Genomic DNA, 19427 nt, shown 5'->3' with positions numbered 1-19427 from the left:
TGTGGTGTAGGCCTGCAGCTGCAGCTCCAATTCAACCCCTAGACCAGGAACTTCCCCCGCAAAAGAAAGAAATTTATGTTAAATGTTTAGTATGTGCAGTGCTGTGCTTTACTCTCTGGTAGGATACAATTTCCAGGGCTCCCTTCCAGAAGGATTGGTGCTAAAGTAATTTGGATTTGTGATTATTCATTTGAACAGTCTGTAGTAGTACAGTCCACAAGTGGCAATCTCACACTGTAGCCAATGCCAGGCCTTAGGGGTGGAGGTGAGGTCCAAGTAGGATCAGCTCAAAGAGTGCCCACCTTGTTGACGGGAAGAGACCAGGCCCATCACCACTGATGCCTTTTCTTTGTTGGACTTGGGTGTTGACCTCACCGTGGAAGACTTCTGACTGTCTTTAGGCAACACTTAGGAGACATGAGCATCATCCTCACTTTTTAAAGTTTTCCAGGTTAGGAATCAAGCTAGATATGATTTTTTTTTAACTTTTTATTTTGAGATAACTGTAGCGTCACAGGGGGTTCTAAGAAATGATACAGAGTTTGTCCTTGCGGCAACATCATGCAAAACTCTAGTATAATGTCACATCCGGAGGATGACAGTGATACTGTCAGGGTACAGAACATTCCATCACTGGTTCCTTCTCACTGCCCTTTTATAGCCCCCTCTCCCTACCCCCGTCCCTGGCAATCACTATTCAGTCCCGTCTCTAATCATGCCATTTCAAAAATGTTACATAGGGAGTTCCCGCCGTGGTGCGGTGGTTAACAAATCCGACTAGGAACCATGAGGTTGCAGGTTCGATCCCCTAGCCTTGCTCAGTGGGTTAAGGATCCGGCGTTGCCGTGAGCTGTGGTGTAGGTTGCAGACGCGGCTCGGATCCCGAGTTGCTGTGGCTCTGGGGTAGGCTGGGTGGCTACAGCTCCGATTCGACCCCTAGCCTGGGAACATCCATATGCTGCAGGAGCGGCCCAAGAAATGGCAAACAAACAAACAAACAAACAAAACCAAAAAAAACAAAACAAAGACAAAAATGTTACATAAATGATGTTGCACAGTTTGTAACTTTGGGGGATGGGCTTTTTTTTTTTTTTTAACTCAGCATAATACCCTGGAAATTTGTCTGGTTGATGCACATTTTTTGTAAAAGTCACATAAAATCAATCTCTGATTCTACGACACTAAACCTAAACCCTCATGCTGAGAATGGAGGTATCTACTGTTTAGGCAGGTTTTCGGCCTGTGGAATTGCAAACTGATTGTAGAACTATAAAAAAAAGAGACTATTGGAGTTCCCATTGTGGTGCAGCGGAAACGAATGTGACTAGTATCCATGAGGATGTAGGTTCTATCCCTGGCCTCTCTCAGTGGGTTAAAGATTCAGCATTGCCATGAAATGCAGTGTATGTTACAGACGAGGCTCGGCTCCTGCATTTCTGTGGCTGTGGTGTAGGCCAGCAGCTGCAGCTCCGATTTGATCTCTGGTCTGGGATCTTCCATGTGCCAAGAGTGAGGCCCTAAAAAACAAAAATAAAACAATAAAAATTAAAATGAGACTATCTTCTTTCAGAGAGCAAGTGTACAGGCAAGTTCCACTGAGAATTGGTTTAATGGGATATTCCAGATTCTGCATTTTCATTCTGATAAAACTGGACATAAGAGGCATAGTAATTGTATAGTCTGTCATTTCTAGATACTTCCTTTCAGTTTGTTTTCTTTCTATTTTTTTTTGGGGGGGGGGGCTCGATGGTGGTATGAGGAAGTTCCAGGGCCAGGAATCGAACATTCACTACAGTGGCAACCAGAGCTGCTGCGGTGACAATGCCAGATCCACCACAAGAGAACTCCTCAGTTGGCTTTTTAAAAAATTTGTTTTAAATGTAAAAATTTAAAGACCATTAGTTGTTAGTCCCATGATGGTCTTTTTCTTTCTTTGAACAATGTAGATAGACTCATAAGTTTATTTTTAAACATTTTGTTGCTTATTGTTAGCTTTTACACAGTACATGCTTTAAAAATTAAGGTGGGACAATTACAGTTGTCTCATTCAATTCTTATAACCCTGTGAGACTGATTTTTTTCCATACTCTACAGACGAGGCTTAGTAAGCTTTAGGAACCTGCCTCAGGTTACCTAGTCAATAAACCACAGAAGGAGGACGGGAACCAGGCATGTCTGTGATGATCAAGGCCCCACATCAGCAGGAATCCCAAAGCTACACAGTGCAACAGAGAAAGGGTCTTGTTACTGGTTCTCAGTAAACTGTTTTGACTACACCAGTAAGAGCGGCTCACTGCAGAAAGAAACAGATAAGCCAAAAGAACAAGCAATTGTTAATGTTTTGTACACCAACCACCAGAGCCACACTTTCTATAAAAGAGCTTTTTTAAAAATCGCCTGGTTTTAGCAAGTAAAGTTACCTCTAATTAAGAATTACAATTCATGTTAATAGCAAAAATATTCATTAATAAAGAGTTAACAGTGCACTTCTCCCCTAAATAATAGGTCATGATACCATTCTGAGGGCTTCAAAAGGCAAATTTTCTCACATGCTGAATTTTAGATTCCATACTTTTCTATTAGCTCTTTTGCTTTAGAAATATAGGCACTCATGGCATCTTCCTTTGATAATCCTAGAAAGACACAAAGATATAGACTCACTGAATGAGGCACTAGGAGAATGAGAAAGTCTGTTTAACTTAGTTTTTAAAATTAACCACCTTTTTGAAGGTTCCAAGCTTCCCACTTAGCTTTGCCTTTTAGATCTATCATTGCTGGACACTCTGCCAAAAGAAGGACAAGGTTCAGGGTCACTTTTTACTCTATGCTTCTAGAAACACTGTTCAACCAAGGATCTTGTTATCTTTAAAATGACAATACAATACCAATATCTATGTCTCCAATTATAGATTGTTTGTAGAGCCCATAGAGTTCTTTCAGTTCCTGGTCATCTGGCCTGGTCTTCAGCTTCCTCACATCTTCTGTTGCCTTATCAAAGTCAGCCTAAAGCACAAAAACAAAAGGGCACACAGTGCATTTGCTAACTTTCCGCAGGCTCACCTGCTTCAGGGAAACTTAAAGAGACAGAGGGAGGTTTCAAACAGAAATGAACTATTAGCACACTGGTTCCACCAGAATCATCCTAACTTACTTTAATTTGTGGACATTTCCTCTGGTCCTAATCTTAGGGTTAGGGTTAGGGTACCTAACCTAGACAGTGTACCTACGTATAAGATATGGAGAACTAAATAAAATTCTTAAGACTGAAAATGTTTCATTTATTTAGGTTTAAACACTGAAGAAGCCATGAATAAATGGAAAGATATTCCATGTTCATGGATGGGAAAAATTCAAATTGTTAAAATGTTTATTCTACTCAAAGCAATCTACAAATTCAATGCACTCTCTATCAAGATTCCAATGGCATTTTTCATAGAGATGGAAAAAGCAATCCTAAAATGTGTATGGAACCATAAAAGCCAAAGCAATCTTGAGAAAGAATATCACAATTCCTGATTTCAGACAATATTACAAAGCTATAGTAAGCATAACAGTATGGTATTGGCATAAAAACAGACACAAAGATCAATGGGACAGAATCAAGAGCCCAGAAACAAACCCATGCATATATGGTCAATTAGTTTATGACAACGTACAGTGGGAAAGGACAGTCTCTTAAATAAATGGTGCTGGGAAAACTGAATAGCACATGCAAGGAAAATGAAGCTGGACCCATCTAAGGCCATATAGACAAATCGACCCAAATGAATTAAGAATTTGAACATAAGACTTAAAACTGTAAAGCAACTAAAAAAAAGGTGTAGTGATCCTTGACACTAATCTTAGCAATGATTTTTTTCAGATTCGACACCAAAAGCAAAAGGAGCTAATGCAAAAATAAATGAAAGGGACTGCAATAAACAAAAAAGCTTCCACACAGCAAAGGAAAGCACCACCAAAATGAAAAGGCAACTACTGAATGAAAAAACATTTGCAAATCATATTATCAGATAAGGGGCCAATGTTCAAAATATACAAAGAACTCATACGATTCAACAGCAAAATAATAATAATGATGATGATGATGTGATTAAAGAAATGGCCAGAAGATTTGAATAGACATCTTTCCCCAGAAGACATACAGATGGCTAGAAAAGATGCTCCATGTCGTTAATCATTAGGGAAAGGCAAAGCAAAACAATGAGACTATCACCTCATACCTGTCTGAATGGCTATCATCTAAAAGACAAGAAATCAGTGTGGGTGAGGCTGTGGAGAAAAGGCAACACCGTGCACTGTTGGTGGGAATGCAAACTGGTGTAGCCACTGCGGAAAACAGCATGAAGATTCCTCAAAAATTTAAGAAAGAACTACCGTACAATCCAGCAATCTCATATCCGGGTATTTAACCAAAGAAAAGAAAACTATTATCTCAAAGACATATCTGCACCCCTGTGTTCACTGCAGCTTTACTTACAATGGTCAAGACATGGAAGCAACCTATGTGTACACTGATGATGAAAGGATAGGAAGATATGATATAGCTATATAGATACCTCTAGCTGCAGATATGTAGATACCTCTCTGTATATAGATAGAAAGATACAATATTAATAATAGAATATTAAACAATCATATAAAAAGAAGGAGCTCCTGGAGTTCCCTGGTGGCCTAGCAAGATAAGGGTCTGGCATTGTGACTGCTGGGGCATGGGTTCAATCCCTAGCCTGGGAACTTCCTTGTGCCATGGGTATGGCAAAAAAAAAAAAAAAAAAGAGAGAGAGAAATAGAGCACCTGACATTTGCAATAACATGGATAGACTTGGGGGGCATTGTGCTAAGTGAAACAAGAGAGAGAGAGAGAAAGACAAATACTGTAAGGTATCACTTATTTGTGGAATCTAAAACAAAACAGAACAAAACAAAACAGGGAGTTCCCTTCATAGCTCCGAGGTTAACGATCCCGACTAGGGTCCATGAGGATGAGGGTTCGATCCCTGGCCTTGCTCAGTAGGCTAAGGATCCAGTGTTGCCGTGAACTGTGGTGTAGGTCACAGACAGGGCTCGGATCCCAAGTTGCGGTGGCTGTGGTGTAGCTGGCAGCTACAGCTCTGATTCGACCCCTAGTCTGGGAACTTCCATGCTGTGGGTACCGTCTCACAAAGCAGAGCAAAGCAAAAAAAAAAGAAAAAAAAATTAAAAAATTAAAAAACTAATAAAACCCAAACTAATAGAAATAAAGAAAAGACTGGCAGCTGCCAGAGGTGGCAGGGGGCAGGAAGAATGGCTGAAGATGGTCAAAAGGTACAAGAAAAAGATGCAAAAAAATTATATCTGAGAAATTGCAAAGCAAAATTCTTCTTATAAAAGCATATAAATACAGGTTTCTATTAATTTTTTAAATGGCATTGCACTCAGTGCATGTTTCTTGATCAACCACAGGGGCATTTCCTCCTCTTTGTCCAAAATCTACACTTCGCCATATGCAGTAGCTTTGCTAGCTTTGCTACCCATTAATCTCTGTCCAGGGCATTCCTCTCCAAGTGCCTCTTTGCCCACATTCCTCAACAGCAGTAATATTTTTGCCTATTTAGGGGATTTAGCTAGTTTCTAAGGGCAGTTTTTTCTTTTTTCTTTTTTTTTTTTTTTGCTTCTTAGGACCATACCTGTCCTATATGGAAGTTCCCAGGTCAGGGGTGTAATTGGAGCTACAGCTGCCAGCCTACACCACAGCGCATGGCAACACCGGATCCTTTAACCCACTGAGCGAGGCTAGGGATCAATGCACATCCTCATGGATACTAGGATTCGTTTCTGCTGCACCACAGAGGAAATTCCATTCCTCCTCCTTTTTATTTTTTCTTTTTTTGGTCTTTTCTAGGACCGCACACGTGGCATATAGAGGTTCCCAGGCTAGGGGTCTCAACGGAGCTGTAGCCGCCAGCCTATGCCACAGCCACAGCAACCTGGGATCCAAGCCACGTCTTTGACCTACACCACAGCTCACGGCAATGCCAGATCCTTAACCTACTGAGTGAGGCTGGGGATGGAACCATCAACCCCATGGTTTCTAGTTGGATTCGTTAACCACTGAGCCACGACAGGAACTCCCCTCCTTTTTAAACTCTTAGTTTATATACAAAGGCTTTGCTAACTACTTTCCTTAATGGAACTTTCCATTCTTTTTTTCTTTTAATAAATTGTATTTTACCTTGTGTTCTGTGTGTGAAATTGGCAGTAAGTGGAAATTGGCAGCTTGGGTACCAAACAAGAGAGGGTCTAAGAAGCATTCTATCCCCTACCTCCTACTTTCTTTCTCCAGAGCCAGAGCTCCTTTTCCATTCAAAGATTCAAAGACCTGGTAGAGAAAGTGGATAGCCCACCTTTAACATCAGAACCCCAGTGATCTCAGCAGAGTTGCTGGATAAAATTTCCATCCAGTCCCAAAGAAGGGACAGTGGTACAACTAAAATAGTTGTTTTGTGATTAAAAAAAAAAAAATCACTTGGAGGAGTTTCCTTGTGACCCAGTGTGTTAAGGACCTGGCATTGTCACAGCAGTGGCTCAGTTCGATCCCTGGCCCAGGAATTTCCACATACCTCAAGCATGGCCAATAAAATAAAACAAAACATTTAACAAAAGAACTCAGGCTCTGGAGCTCCACTGTCTTGGTTTGACTCAGCTTCACCACTTGAAAGCTGTGTGACTTCAGAGAGGTTACTTACTCTCTGTGTCTGTTTCTTCATTTAAAACATGGGACAGAATGAGACAGTAACAGTATCTATCCACATGTAAAACTTATCTATGAGGATATAAGTGAGAAACACACATAAAATATTTTAAATAGGGCCTGACACATAATGAGGGATCAATAAACTTTAGCTGCTATCATTTCTATTATCAGGCTCTGTGCAAAAAAACAAAAACAAAAACACCACCACCAACCTAGTTCTAGAAAAAACTGGGGGGAAAAAAGTACTTTCAATGAAGCTAGACATGAAAAGTACTTTTTATGATTTAACAAAAGTTGCAGCATTGCTGGTATACATTCAGCTTTTAGAGAAAATAAAGACTAGAAAGAAACTAAAGTGTGTCAGAGTTCCTGCTGTGGCAAAATGGGACTGGCAGCGTCTCTGTAGCACCAGGACATGGGTTCAGTCCTTGGTCTGGCATAGTTGGGTAAAGGATCTGACATTGCCATAGCTGCTCCGATCTGATCCCTAGCCTGGAAACTCCAGATGCCGCGGGGTGAGCAAAAAAGAAAAAAAAAAAAGTGTCAATACTGATTGCTTCTGATTCTTGGTAAGTTTTCTGTTTGTTTGTTTGTTTTTCTTTTTTAATACTGTCTGTTTCTCCAAATTTTCTGTAATTTGCACATATTGTGTCTAAAATAAGGACACAATTAAAACACTATGTTAGCACCCTGAGCTTCCCAAGGGCAGGGCAGGGCTAGGCTGTTCAGCAGGTGAAGGGATCCTCCCCCTCAGGTAGGCAGGCATCTCAGAGGTTCTGTTTGCTGTAAAGTCTTCCGCTACTTTCCAAAGTCAGCAACTCAGTTCTCTTCAGCAAGAAAAGCCTCGATTAGAATCCTAAGGCATCTCAAAAACCGTGTTAAGTCCCTGCATTCCAGGAAGCAGTTTCTGAAAGTAGGAGAGTATGGAAACACCTGGCAATCTCATGAAATGCTGGATCCTTTCCATGTAAGGGTGCAGCCCCTGATGATTTCACAGGCAATTTCAGGGGTCCCCTCCCACTCCCCTACCTAGGGAAGAGAAGAGAAGCCCATTCCAGAGCAGGACCCAGGACCAGTCTTTCTCTCCTGCATGCCCTTCCCTGGCACCCAATTTGATGTGTTCCTGCTCTGCCTAGGAGCTCCACGGCCTTTCCCTGCCTGACCTCGATGAGCTCTCCTGGGGAAAAATGCTGGCCTTGCATCAGGATCCCAGATTAGAACTCCAGCTTTGAGATACACTGCTGTGGGGCTCTGCCCAAGCAACAAAGCTCCTCTGAGATTCAGCTTTGGCCAATAAAGATAACATCGGCCTCAGCGGGGAAGTGTGAGGATTAAATAAAATTGAGTGCAAATATTCTTCAAACATTGTAAATCAACCATACATCGATAAAACTTTAGAATTAAAAATTGGAGTTCCCATTGTGGGTGGCTCAGTGGAAACAAATCTTACTAGCACCCATGAGGATGCAGATTCGATCCCTGGCCTTGCTCAGTGGGTTAAGGATCCAGCATTGCTGTGAGTTGTGGTGTACTTTGCAGACATGTCTTGGACCTAGTATGGATGTGGCTGTGATGTAGGCCAGCAACTGTCGCTCTGATTCGACCCCTGGCCTGGGAACCTCCATATGCCTTGGGTATGGCCCTAAAAAGCAAAAAAAAAGTATGATTTCACTTCTATGTGTAATCTAAAAAAGATGCAAAGGAACTTATTTGCATAAAAGAGGCAGACTCACAGACTTTGAAAACAAACTTATGGTTACCAAAGGGGACAGGTTGGGGGGTGGGGGGATGGACTGGGGGTTTGGGACTGGCATATGAGAACTGAGGTATATGGAATGAGTGGCCAATGGGGACCTGCTCTAGAGCACAGAGAACTCTACCCATATTCTGTGATCATCTATGCGGGAAAAGAATCTGAAAGAGAATGGATGTGTGTCCATTGTCACTTTGTTGTACCGCAGAAATCATCACAACATTGTAAATCAAATATACTTCAATAAAACTTTATGAAAAAAGCATGTAAAAAAAATTGGGGGCACGCCCACAGCATATGGAAGTTCCCAGCCCAGGGATCAAATTCGAGCTGCAGCTGTGACCTACGCCACAGCTGTGACATTGCCAGACCGTTAACCTGCTGAGCCACAGTAGAAACTCCAAGAATGTAAATAAACTTGATTTCATTCTGTTGATTCTGACCCTCAGAGCTCATCACATACATCATACTATTCAACCTGTTTTGAACAGCTCTGATGGGCCAGGCCTTGGCTGAGCAGACAGGGGGAAGACAGGGTGGCCGGCTCTCCCAAAGCTCAGGATCTAGTGAGAGATGAGCAGGTCACCATGGTCATGTGATACTGGCTCTGGTGGAGGAGCAGTGGGTGCTCTGGGATCACAGAGGAGGGAGTAGCAGCAGCCGTGGAAAAAGCCTTCTCAGAGGAGATGGTGCTGAGCTGAGGCGGGGTCAGCACATGGGAGATGGGCAGGGGCAGGAAAGGGGGTTCCAGGCAGCACTGACACCCTCTATTAGAGTTCAGCACAAAGGCTGGTGGAAATATATTTCTTTATTCCATAAAAGAGGACAGGCATCAACTTTCATCTTGGTAGCAAGAGCCTTGCCTCACAGAGCCCTGGCAGGTGGTAGAGGCCACCCAAGCCCTTGTTGAATGAATGAATGAATGAGTCAGTGGGTAAAAGGAGGGTCTGAAAGTTATCATAGGTGAGAAACAGTTTTTTTGTTGGTGGTTTTTTTTTTTTTTTTTTTGGTGTTTTTGCTTTTCTAGGGCTGCTCCCACAGCATATGGAGTTTCCCAGGCTAGGGGTCTATGAGAGCTGTAGCCACCGGCCTAGGCCACAGCCACAGCAACGCGGGATCCGAGCCGCATCTGCGACCTATACCACAGCTCACGGCAATGCCAGATCCTTAACCCACTGAGCAAGGGCAGGGATCAAACCCACAACCTCATGGTTTCTAGTCGGATTCGTTGACCCCGAGCCTCAACGGGAACTCCGACAAACAGTTTTAAAGGTAGAATTATTTACATTTCACTCCAAGCATTCTGGGCCAAAGGGAAAGTCTGATAATGTTCCTGGGCTCTGCAGAGCTGGGCTTGCTGCTTTGGGTGAGAAATTTCAGACTCTGCTGAGCTGACTCTCCTGGAGCTGAGTCCCCACACAGCCCAGCTGAACGGGTGCGGACTTGATTCCTGTGCGAGTGTGCATGAGGTTCTTCAAAACACACTGCCTTAGGGCCTCTCCTCACACCCTCTCCTGTTTATATTTTTACCGCAAGGTCCCCGACCCCCCTGCCTGGTGCAGAAGTGACCTTGGTGTCACTACGGACACTCACATTGGATGCATCCTGCCATACACCCAATGCAGACATTTAAAAAAAGTATTTGAGTATTTAGTGATGACAAAACACTCATAATACAAGATCAAAAGAGCCAAACTATATAAACTATAACTACATAAACTATACAAAAAAGAAATATACACCCACATTCACACATACACATTTCTCGAACATTCAAGAGAGGGTTACTAGAGTGGTTATCACCTGAGTGAAGGAATTCTTTTCCCCAAATTTCCACCCTGAACATGTATTTCCTCACAGATCAGAAGAACAGTACTTCTGTGTTTATTTTTATCTTTTTAGGGCGCGACCTGCGGCATATGGAAATTCCAAGACTAGGGGTCCAATCGGAGCTACAGCTGCCAGCCTACACGATAAGCCTCAGCGACTCGAGATCCCAGCGGTATCTCCTACGACCTACACCATAGCTCATAGCAATGCCAGATCCTTAACCCAGTGAGCAAGGCCAGCGATCGAACTTGCGTCCTCATGGATGCTAGTCAGATTCGTTTCCTCTGAGCCACGACGGGAATCCCCGAAAAACAGTGTTTTTAAATTGTGGCTTCACAGATCCCTTGCCTGGGAGAGATACTGGACGAACCAAGGAGCAAGCGGAGCGGGTGAGATCGAAACAGCCCTGACCTCCCTCTCCAGGATGGGAGGGTCGGGCGGAGCAGAGCTGGTGTGCTCCCTCCGAGCAGCCTGGCGCAATCCCTCCCCAGGGCCGGTGCCTGCTGTGCGTCTAACCACTCCCCAGGGTTCAGAGTTGCCATGGGAAGTGTGGCTCGTCGTCAACAGCTGGTACCCTCGACAACTACCCGCAATGGGTGCGCTAGCGAAGGGGTGGGCTTGTCTCGGAGTCACCGCTGACGGTCCCCGGGATCGAGGACCCCCTGCTGCGGCTGCCCCGGTGCTGAGACCGAGACGTGCCGCATTGCCCGGGGAGGGAGTGACACTGACCCCACACCCCTCTCGAGAGTTTCTCTCCGGGGAAGTTGCTCCCACCCTGCAGCCTGCACAACCCCAGCTCACCTGCAGGGACATGACTGCTGCACCGGACTCTCCCGGCACTCCAGACGCAGGATTCCCCAGACCCGATGCCCCGCCTCTTCTTAAAGGGAAGCCCGCCTCCGCCCGCCAGCTCCCATTGGCCGCGCTCCCATGCCCCCCCAGCTTCCATTGGTCTCTGGTACGGGAGGGCGGGGCTAGGCGGTGAGTGGCACCCGCCCTGCCCTTCGGGCCCGAGGTCTTCCTCCAGAAACTCGCAGCGCAGGGGAGTGCGGGTGGTGTCAGCAGCCAGCTAGGTTGCAACTGGCAAGGCGAGGGGTTGGGAATTTAAATGAGTTCCTCTCCGTCCTTGGAGATTTTTCTGAAGAGGTTGTTCACAGGACATCCAGAGAGATCTCCCCAGGGCATGGACCTCATTTGGGATTCCTTTTCATATATACCTCTGTCCTCTGCATGTTATTCCTGGAAACCTGGACCGTAGAGAGCGTTTATTCAGACCGCCCTTGTCACTCTACCAGTCTCTAGACACAGCGCATCAAGAATGAAAAGGATGGTAGTTCGCGTCTTTTCTCCTCTTTATAAAACAAGGTCCCTTAATTCTGAACACGTGCTGCAACCACCCGAAATTTTCAATTAGGGTAAAATCACAGGACTACTCGCCTCTTCAATTTGAACCCATTCTCCAAGGGAACAGCCCAATGTCACTCCTCCAAATATGCAGCAAATGGGGTTGTGATTCACATTTGATTAAATTTTCAAAGAACTGGAACAGCATTTTTTGGTCATCTGAGGAGAAATCTTTAAGATTTCTTTAATAGAAGCTGGTGACGAAGAAATTGCAAATTCGGTTTTAAGTTACTGATTTGAAACGTCTGACCATACAACACCGTACAGCAATTCAAGGCCTGGAAACTTCTTAGCTTGTTTTTGCATAAAATTACACTTTAAAAATATTTGCTAGGAGTTCCCGTTGTGGCTCAGCAGTAACAAACCTGACTGGTACCCCTAAGGATACAGGTTCGATCCCTGGCCTCGCTCAGTGGGTTAAGGATCCGGCACTGAAGTGAACTGTGGTGTAGATCGCAGTCTCAGCTGGGATAGTGCATTGCTGTGGCTGTGGCCGAGGCCAGCAGGTGTAGCTGTGATTGAATCCCTAGCCTGGGAACAGCCATATGCCTCAGGTGTGGCCCTAAAAAGCAAAATGAATGAATGAATGAATGAAGGAAGGAAGGAAGGAAGGAAAGAAAGAGGAAAAAAATGCTACGTTTTCTTGGAAATCCCCCCCTTAAAAATTTTTTTTTCTCCTAGAAAATATTTTCCTGGTTAAATGAATGTTTCCAAAATAAGGAACAAAAAGCAAATGTTAGAAAAATTTACTGGGCAGGATTTTTTTTTTTTTTAATTTCCCAGTGATGGGAAACTCACTCTAAGGCACAAAGGAAATGGTAGGTTCTGAACAGTGAGTGCTCTAACAGGGAAGGTCTTTTTTGTCACTGTGTCAGCAGGGAAATACTGCAATGAGGTCCAGAAGCCCTGAGTATCTGCAGCCGAGACATCCTGGCATGACAGTCTTTATAAGAAATCAAGCGGAGGGAAGAGAGAAGCTGCACTGGGCTGTTTTATTCTCTAAGTCTAAAATGTTCTTTTAAGAACGCTTTCCTTTTTTTTCTTTCTTTTTCTTTTCTTTTCTTTCTTTCTTTCTTTTTTTTAAGGGCTATACCCGAAGCATATGGAAGTTCCCAAGCTAGGGGTTGAATCAGAGCTGCAGCTGCTGGCCTACACCCCAGCCACAGCAACACCAGATCCCAGTGGCATCTGTGACCTACACCACAGCTCACGGCAACGCGGGATCCTTAACCCACTGAGAGAGGAAGAGATCAAACCTGAATCCTCATGGATCCTAGTCAGGTTCGTTACCACTAAGCCACAACAGGAACTCCCAAGAACTCTTTTCAAAACATGTTCTTCTCTTGAGTTGCCATCTCTCAACTGAATGCCAGAGCCAAGGGGGTCCTGTCTCAAGAGCAAAAAGAAAGAAGAGACAGTGGAATCGTTGATGTCTTCTAGCCAACGATAATAATACACTGGGTAGAGGGAAAACGTGGCTTTGTGGAAACTTTAGGGAGTGAGTCGAATTAAACAATCAAGTTCTTTCTTTTTTTTGCTATGTTATTAAATATTGATTATAAACCGGTATGCACACATACACACGTATATATGGGCAGAGGAAGAGGGAGTGAAGGAGACAGTGATTATTGAGGTAAGAGGAAAAACCAAGAGAGCACGGTTAACGAGCAAGAAAGTATGTTAGGTTAGACGAGGGCTGAGCATTAACGTTGTCAAGATCACAGATGACCTAGTGGGAAGTTTCAATGCAGTCGTGGGAGCCAAGCCTGATGAGAGTGGGTTTAGAAGAAAACACAGGGGACAATGTGGAATAGTTAGAATAGTTTGGGGCTCTCCTTTTGCTTATCCCCCCACCTACATCTCACTGTCTTCATCATGAAAGCCTCCCAACTTTGTTCTTCTTCAAGAAGGGTTGACATCGGCACTTTGCTCTTCCATATACATTTTAACATCCATAAGTCAAGTTCCCTAGAAGAAAACTCTTGAATTTCTCTTGGCATTGCATTGAAACACAACATCAATTTGGGGGTGAGGGATGGGGGGAGGTTGATTTTTTTTTTTTTCTTAATGGCTGCACCTTCAGCATATGGAAATTCCCAGGCAAGGGATCGAATCCGAGCCACTGCTGTGACAACATCAGATTCTTAACCCACTGTGCCAGGCTGGAGATCAAACCCACGCCTTAACAGTGACCTGAGCCGCCACACAGACAATGTGGGACCTTTAATTTCTGCACCACAGTGGGAACTCCAGAGGCTGATATTTTTATGACAAAGATTTACTATTCATAACTCCTACGTATATTTTTCAACTTGGTGTCTTATTATTTTGAGAAAGTGCCCAGGTTTTCCCTAATTAAATGTTGTACACATCATTGATAGATTTATTTCTAAATAACTATATTTTGTGATGATGCTGTAGATGGCATCTTTTAAAAATTTTCATTGTTTATCTGTTTGAAGCTGATAAAGGGAATTTGTTTGTTTGTTTGTTTGGTCTTTTTGTCTTTTAGGGCTACACTCGCAGCATATGGAGGTTCCCAGGCTACAGGTCCAATCGGAGCTGTGGCCGCTGGCCTATGTCACAGCCACAGCAACTCAGATTCCAAGCAGAGTCTGGGACCTACAACACAGCTCACGGCAGTGCCAGATCCTTAACCCACTAAGCAAGACCAGGGATCAAACCCACTTCCTCAGGGATGCTAGTCGGGTTCGCTAACCAGTGAGCCACGACAGGAACTCCAGGGAATTGATTTTTGTACATTGACTTGATCCAGCAGCCTTGATAAATCTTTTATTTTTCAGTAAATTATTTTGTGTTTTCTCTATAGCAGAGCATTTATGGATGATGACAGCTTCGTTTCTTCCTTTCCACTCCCCACACATTTCTGTTCCTTGCCTCTCTGTACTAGCTGGGGCTTCTCCTATAATAAAAAGCAGGAGTCATAATAATGGACACTCTAATCTGATTCCTTAAATGTAATGCATTCAGTATTTCAGCATTAAATGTGATGTTTACTGCAGTGGTTTTATTTTGGTAGATATAAATGTTTTACCAAGCTAACGAAAAGTTTCTTCCTATTTGTATTTTGGTAAGGTTGTTTTCATGAATGGGTGTAGAATTTCATCCAAAGCTTCTTTGTGTTTCTATTGGGATGAACGTATTATGCTTCTTTCTCCTTTCATCTTTTAAAGGGCTGCCTTACATTGATTTTCAATTGTTAAACCAACCCTGCCTTCCTATTAATCTCAACTTGATCTTGATGTCTTTTTTTTCCCCAAATACACTGCTGAATTGTTGGCTATATTTTGAGGTGGTTTTTGGTTTGCTTGTTTGTTTGCGGGGTTTTTTGGTTTTTGGTTTTGGCATCATGATTATGAGAGTGAGGTTCGTTTCTAACTTCCTTCTCTCAGATTGGGAAGTTTTCTTCTGATTTTTAGTATCACCATCACCCTAGCACATAAAACAAGCTGGGAAAGCATCCTCTTGTTTTTTGTATTCTGGAATAAATTACAGAGAACGGAAAATAATTACAAATGAGAGGCCACCCAGCAGTCAATGACATTTGAGCTGATTTTCTTTCTTTCTTTTTTTTTTTTTTTTCTTGCTGCCTCCCTCACTTCTAATCTCTGGGATTAAAGCCCACTTTCCAAGCTCAACAGAAATTTAGCTGTTTCTTCCATTGACTCTCCAAACTGCAGCCAGAGTGAGCTGTCCTAGGACATCCTGCACGTCCTGCTGCGGGGGGTGGGGGGTCAGTGACTTCCCAGCAGGCTTACGATCAACTGCTAGTGGGGCCCTCAGTTAAAGGCGCCTACGAGATTTTCCCTAGAACACGTTAAGGGTTCTGATACGTTACCAAACTGCCACCTAGCTGCACCGGCTCCCCTCCCCCGCGAGGAGGGACGGAGAACCGGCGCCAGGCCGAGGGCGGAGGCTCTGTCAGGCGCAAAGGGCCGGGTGGGGTGCAGCGGCCCCTCCTGTCCTCTGCCTGAGGCTCTGAGGTGCCGTGACTTTGGAGGGAGGGCTCGCCAAGCCCGCAGAGGTGCGGCTCTCCTCTGAAATGGAACTCCGTTGACAGATGGCCATGACCCTTTGGGCCCCTGCGCCAGGTCCCCTTGGCCAGGGTGTGCTACCTTCAGAGCAGCGCACGTTTCCTGTTCAGCTCACACTGGCAGCTGTCTGCTTCCAGCACCTGGTCGAGCTCTTTCCTGCACCCGTCTCCAGGGGGCTCCACGAAGTTCAGGATCTTCAAATGCCTCTCCGCGTTTTTTTTCACTGCCTCTGTTCCCACTCCAGGAGGTGTGTCTTCCATCAGCCTCTGTTTTCAGGTTCCTTCTGGCAAACTTGAAGCACAGATACCTTGTATGAACTTGAACTTGAACCTGGTGAAGTGGCTCCTGCCCCATCCTGACTTGTCAGAGGGAAAGCTGGGGTGGCTTCTCCTTCAGAAGTTGCCGAAGCGGATGGTGTTTCCTTTGGACACACCCTGGGGGAAATTGGTTCCTGCTGCGGCTCTGCCACTATTTCTGATGTGTAGGTGGAAGAAGTGGCCAAAGGGACACGACTGGGAATCTGTGCTGGGCAGGGCACAGGTGCCAGGTTTCCTCTGTGGAGCACAGCCACGAGGCCAGGTTGAGCTATACACATGGGGTGGGCAGTGCAGAAGCTGTGGAGCCCTTGGCCTTGGCACTTCAGGCTGTCTTTGCCCTTCTGCATGGAGACCTGGCTGAGGCTGGCCTGCTCCCAAAGCAGGGGATTCCTGCATTGATTTGTGCTCGTGGAAATGTCTGTTCCCGGAGGTGAGGTGGTCTCTTCCTTTCCAGGAGGTGGAGGACTGACAGGTGCTTTGGCTTTGCTGCTGCTCTTCCTCCCAGACACCTAGTCCTCCTTATATGGTTTATGTTCTGCTGTTGCTCCTCATAATGTTCTTAGAATGGGAATCAGTGGTGGGGGCAGCCAGCTGGCTGACACCCCACTTCTGTCGGCAGCAACTCCATGCAGGTCCTTGGTGGGCTGCTGTTGGTTAGATCTGCTGAAGCCTAGGGTTTCAGGGCATGATGTGGCCCTCTAGCTTGGCTCTCTTGCACCCCCGAAGCAAAGAGATGGCCCTCCCTTGGTTGTGCTTCCGGCCACCAACGAACCTTGGATCTCTTCCCTTTTGGCATACACGGACACCATCAGCTCAGTCGGCCAGGGATCCTGGTGGTCAGAGAGCGGCTCCCCTAAGGCTTTAGTTATCCTCATGACCTGTTTTCATCCATGGATCTTTCTCAATGGGCTCTAAAGTCCCTCTCCTGCTGGGATTGAGAATGAGAAATTTCTTGAGCAGTTTTTCACATTTCCTGGACATGTGAAAGGGCATAGGGTGTATTTCACTGAGTACCCACTCCCGCAGCTCCTTGAAGGCGGGGGTCTATCAAAAGGCTGGGTCTGCTGACTAGTATACATAGGATGACCTTCAGATTCCACGCATCTACGGAGGGTCCGTCTTATCTGGACCTGAGTTCCAGGGCAGAATAAAGGGGGGCTGCCAAAGGCAGTATGCAGCTTGTTGCCAAAGGTGAATTCATTGCTGAAGCCAAAGTCTTCAAACCTGATTTTCATATCAGCATCCAAAAGCAAGTGTTCTGCCTTTAACTCTGTGAACAATGCACTTCTGGTGACAGGACTCCATTGATGGAATCAGCCAGGACCTCTTTTTGTTGTGGACTTCCATGAGCCGCTAGGTACACACACACGTCCTTCCATGAGTACTTCCTGACAAAGCAGTGGAGCACTACGAATAGGTGTTTGGGGATGACTCAGGTCCTTCGTGATTCTTACTTCAAGGGACCATCTCTGGAGTTTGGAGGAGCTTCGCTAAGTCTTGTCAATGACCTTCATGGCTACCTCTTTCCCAAGGCAGGATATACTGAGCCACCTTCGGCTTGGTCAAGTTGTCCTTGATAATGGTATTGCCTACTGGCAGTTGCCCATGCGGGCGTCCACCTCAGCAGAGATGGCCGAGATGCCTACGGCGTGTTGGACTTAACTGCTGACCTGGGAGTCAAGGTGTCCCAAGGTCAACTTAAAATTGGGAAACACTGGGTCAGGAACTTGACCCAAATCAGCTCAAAAGAAAATCACTCCCAGACTCCCCCTGAAGAACTGATGTTATAATGGAATCAAAACACAATGCCAGACTTAACAGATAAACAAAAACAAAGAGTAACTAAATAAAAGGGGGGGGGGGGAATGCAAAACCCAAATCTAAAAAAAGAGAGTATGAGGGAAAAGAGTAAAGAAAAGATGAAATTGAGAAAGAAAAAGGAAGAGAAAAGGAAAATGAAGGGAAAAAGAACAAAAATGGGAAAAAGGTAAAAATTAAAGACAAAATTTTTCAGATCACTGAAAAGCAGTTTTGTGAAGTAGAAGAAAAGCTAGGGAGTTAAGCAGAGGCTTGAAGTCTTCTAACGATGGTTTCATGTGAGGCCAAACTAAGAAATGGGCCCATCCAAGCTGGGTCCCAGCCACAGGGGTTTTCTCACATTGGGGACTCTACAAGGCTTTATTCTTTTGTTTTTGCTCTTTTTAAATGGCCACACCTGCAGCATGTGGACGTTCCCAGGTCAGGGACCAAACACAAGCCGGACCTGAGATGTGTGCTGGATCCTTAACCCACTGTGCCAGAGTGGGAACTCCTAGAACACTTTATTCTTTTAAACAAAATATTGAGGATCCACCTCCCCAAGAGTTTTTGGCTTAATGGGTTATATCTATCAATATTTACCTTACTAGAAATTAAAACCTGTAGGATACTTCAGGGCTTTCTCATTTACAGTTTGAAAAGCTGTCATAATGTTTGTCTTTGAAGAGTTCATACTGGCTACACTGGAAAAAAGTTATATATGAAGCAAACTGGATTGTTATCTTTTCTTTGGTGAATTGAGCATTATTTTACTAGTCATTAATCAGAAATATTAGCCTTTCCCATAAGTCATAGTGGTTTTAAATGTCACACTATCTACTATGGTATGGTTATCCATTTCTGATATGTGATTTTGTGTAATTGTTCAACTTTGTTCATGGTCCGATTGGTCTAAACATCTGTCAGTGATGAATATTCACAAGTATGAAAGTGAAAAGACTCACATTTGCGTTGTTTATACAAAATGAGTCTCAGTGCTACCACATGCATTACAAACAGGTGTGTAGGCAGACAATCAAAACAGGATTTCTAATACCTTTGATTAAGCAATGAGGTCAAGTCACTTCTTTTTTTTTTTCTTTGTATGGCTGCACCTACAGCATGTGGAAGTTTCCAGGCTAGAGATCAAATCGGAGCTGCAGCTGCTGGCTACAGGTGCCAGCCACAGCCACAGCCATAGCAACAACAGATTATCTGCAACCTGCACTGCAGCTTGCGGCAACACTGGATCTTAACCCACTGAGGGAGGCCAGGAATGGAACCTGCATCCTCATGGACACTTTGTTGGGTTCTTAACCTGCTGAGCCACAGCAGGAACTCCTCAAGTCACTTCTAAACTGATAAAGTTATAAGGTCAGTGACATCCTAACAGTGAATCAGTGATTACGGTGCAGGGGATTATGTCACAACTTTAGAGGAATAAATAATTTTCTATAACAAACATGTTAATAAATATAATTTCCTAAAACAACAAATAACTAATACAATTTCCTAAAATGAACAACCACGTAGGATAG

General features: G+C 44.5%; 1 protein-coding gene across 1 annotated transcript; it reads right to left on the bottom strand.

Annotated features, from left to right (window-relative positions):
- Positions 1-474: 474 nt before the first annotated feature.
- On the bottom strand, positions 475-11175 carry ACBD7 (acyl-CoA binding domain containing 7). Its single transcript, XM_003357745.5, has 4 exons — positions 11118-11175; positions 2886-3003; positions 2721-2783; positions 475-2633 (listed from the first exon to the last, which is right to left on the bottom strand). The coding sequence occupies exons 1-4, from the start codon at positions 11127-11129 to the stop codon at positions 2560-2562; spliced, it is 267 nt and encodes an 88-aa protein (XP_003357793.2). The 5' UTR covers positions 11130-11175; the 3' UTR covers positions 475-2559.
- Positions 11176-19427: the final 8252 nt, after the last annotated feature.

Source organism: Sus scrofa, chromosome 10 (genome assembly GCF_054392235.1).
Source record: "Sus scrofa isolate SSC_HxYL_T2T_F1_AM1 chromosome 10, Sscrofa_HxYL_maternal_Yorkshire_Landrace_v2.0, whole genome shotgun sequence".
Classification (NCBI taxonomy): Eukaryota; Metazoa; Chordata; class Mammalia; order Artiodactyla; family Suidae; genus Sus; species Sus scrofa.
Note: the sequence above shows the minus strand (reverse complement) of the source record. Positions and strands in the feature narration are given on the sequence as shown.

Excerpts from the sequence above, each read along its gene's own strand:
- ACBD7 (XM_003357745.5), bottom strand. Across the intron at positions 2,784-2,885 it reads AATTGGAGACATAGATATTG|AGTGTCCAGCAATGATAGAT; the intron begins GTATTGTATTGT and ends TTCTTTTGGCAG. Across the intron at positions 2,634-2,720 it reads AGCTTGGAACCTTCAAAAAG|GATTATCAAAGGAAGATGCC; the intron begins GTGGTTAATTTT and ends GTGTCTTTCTAG.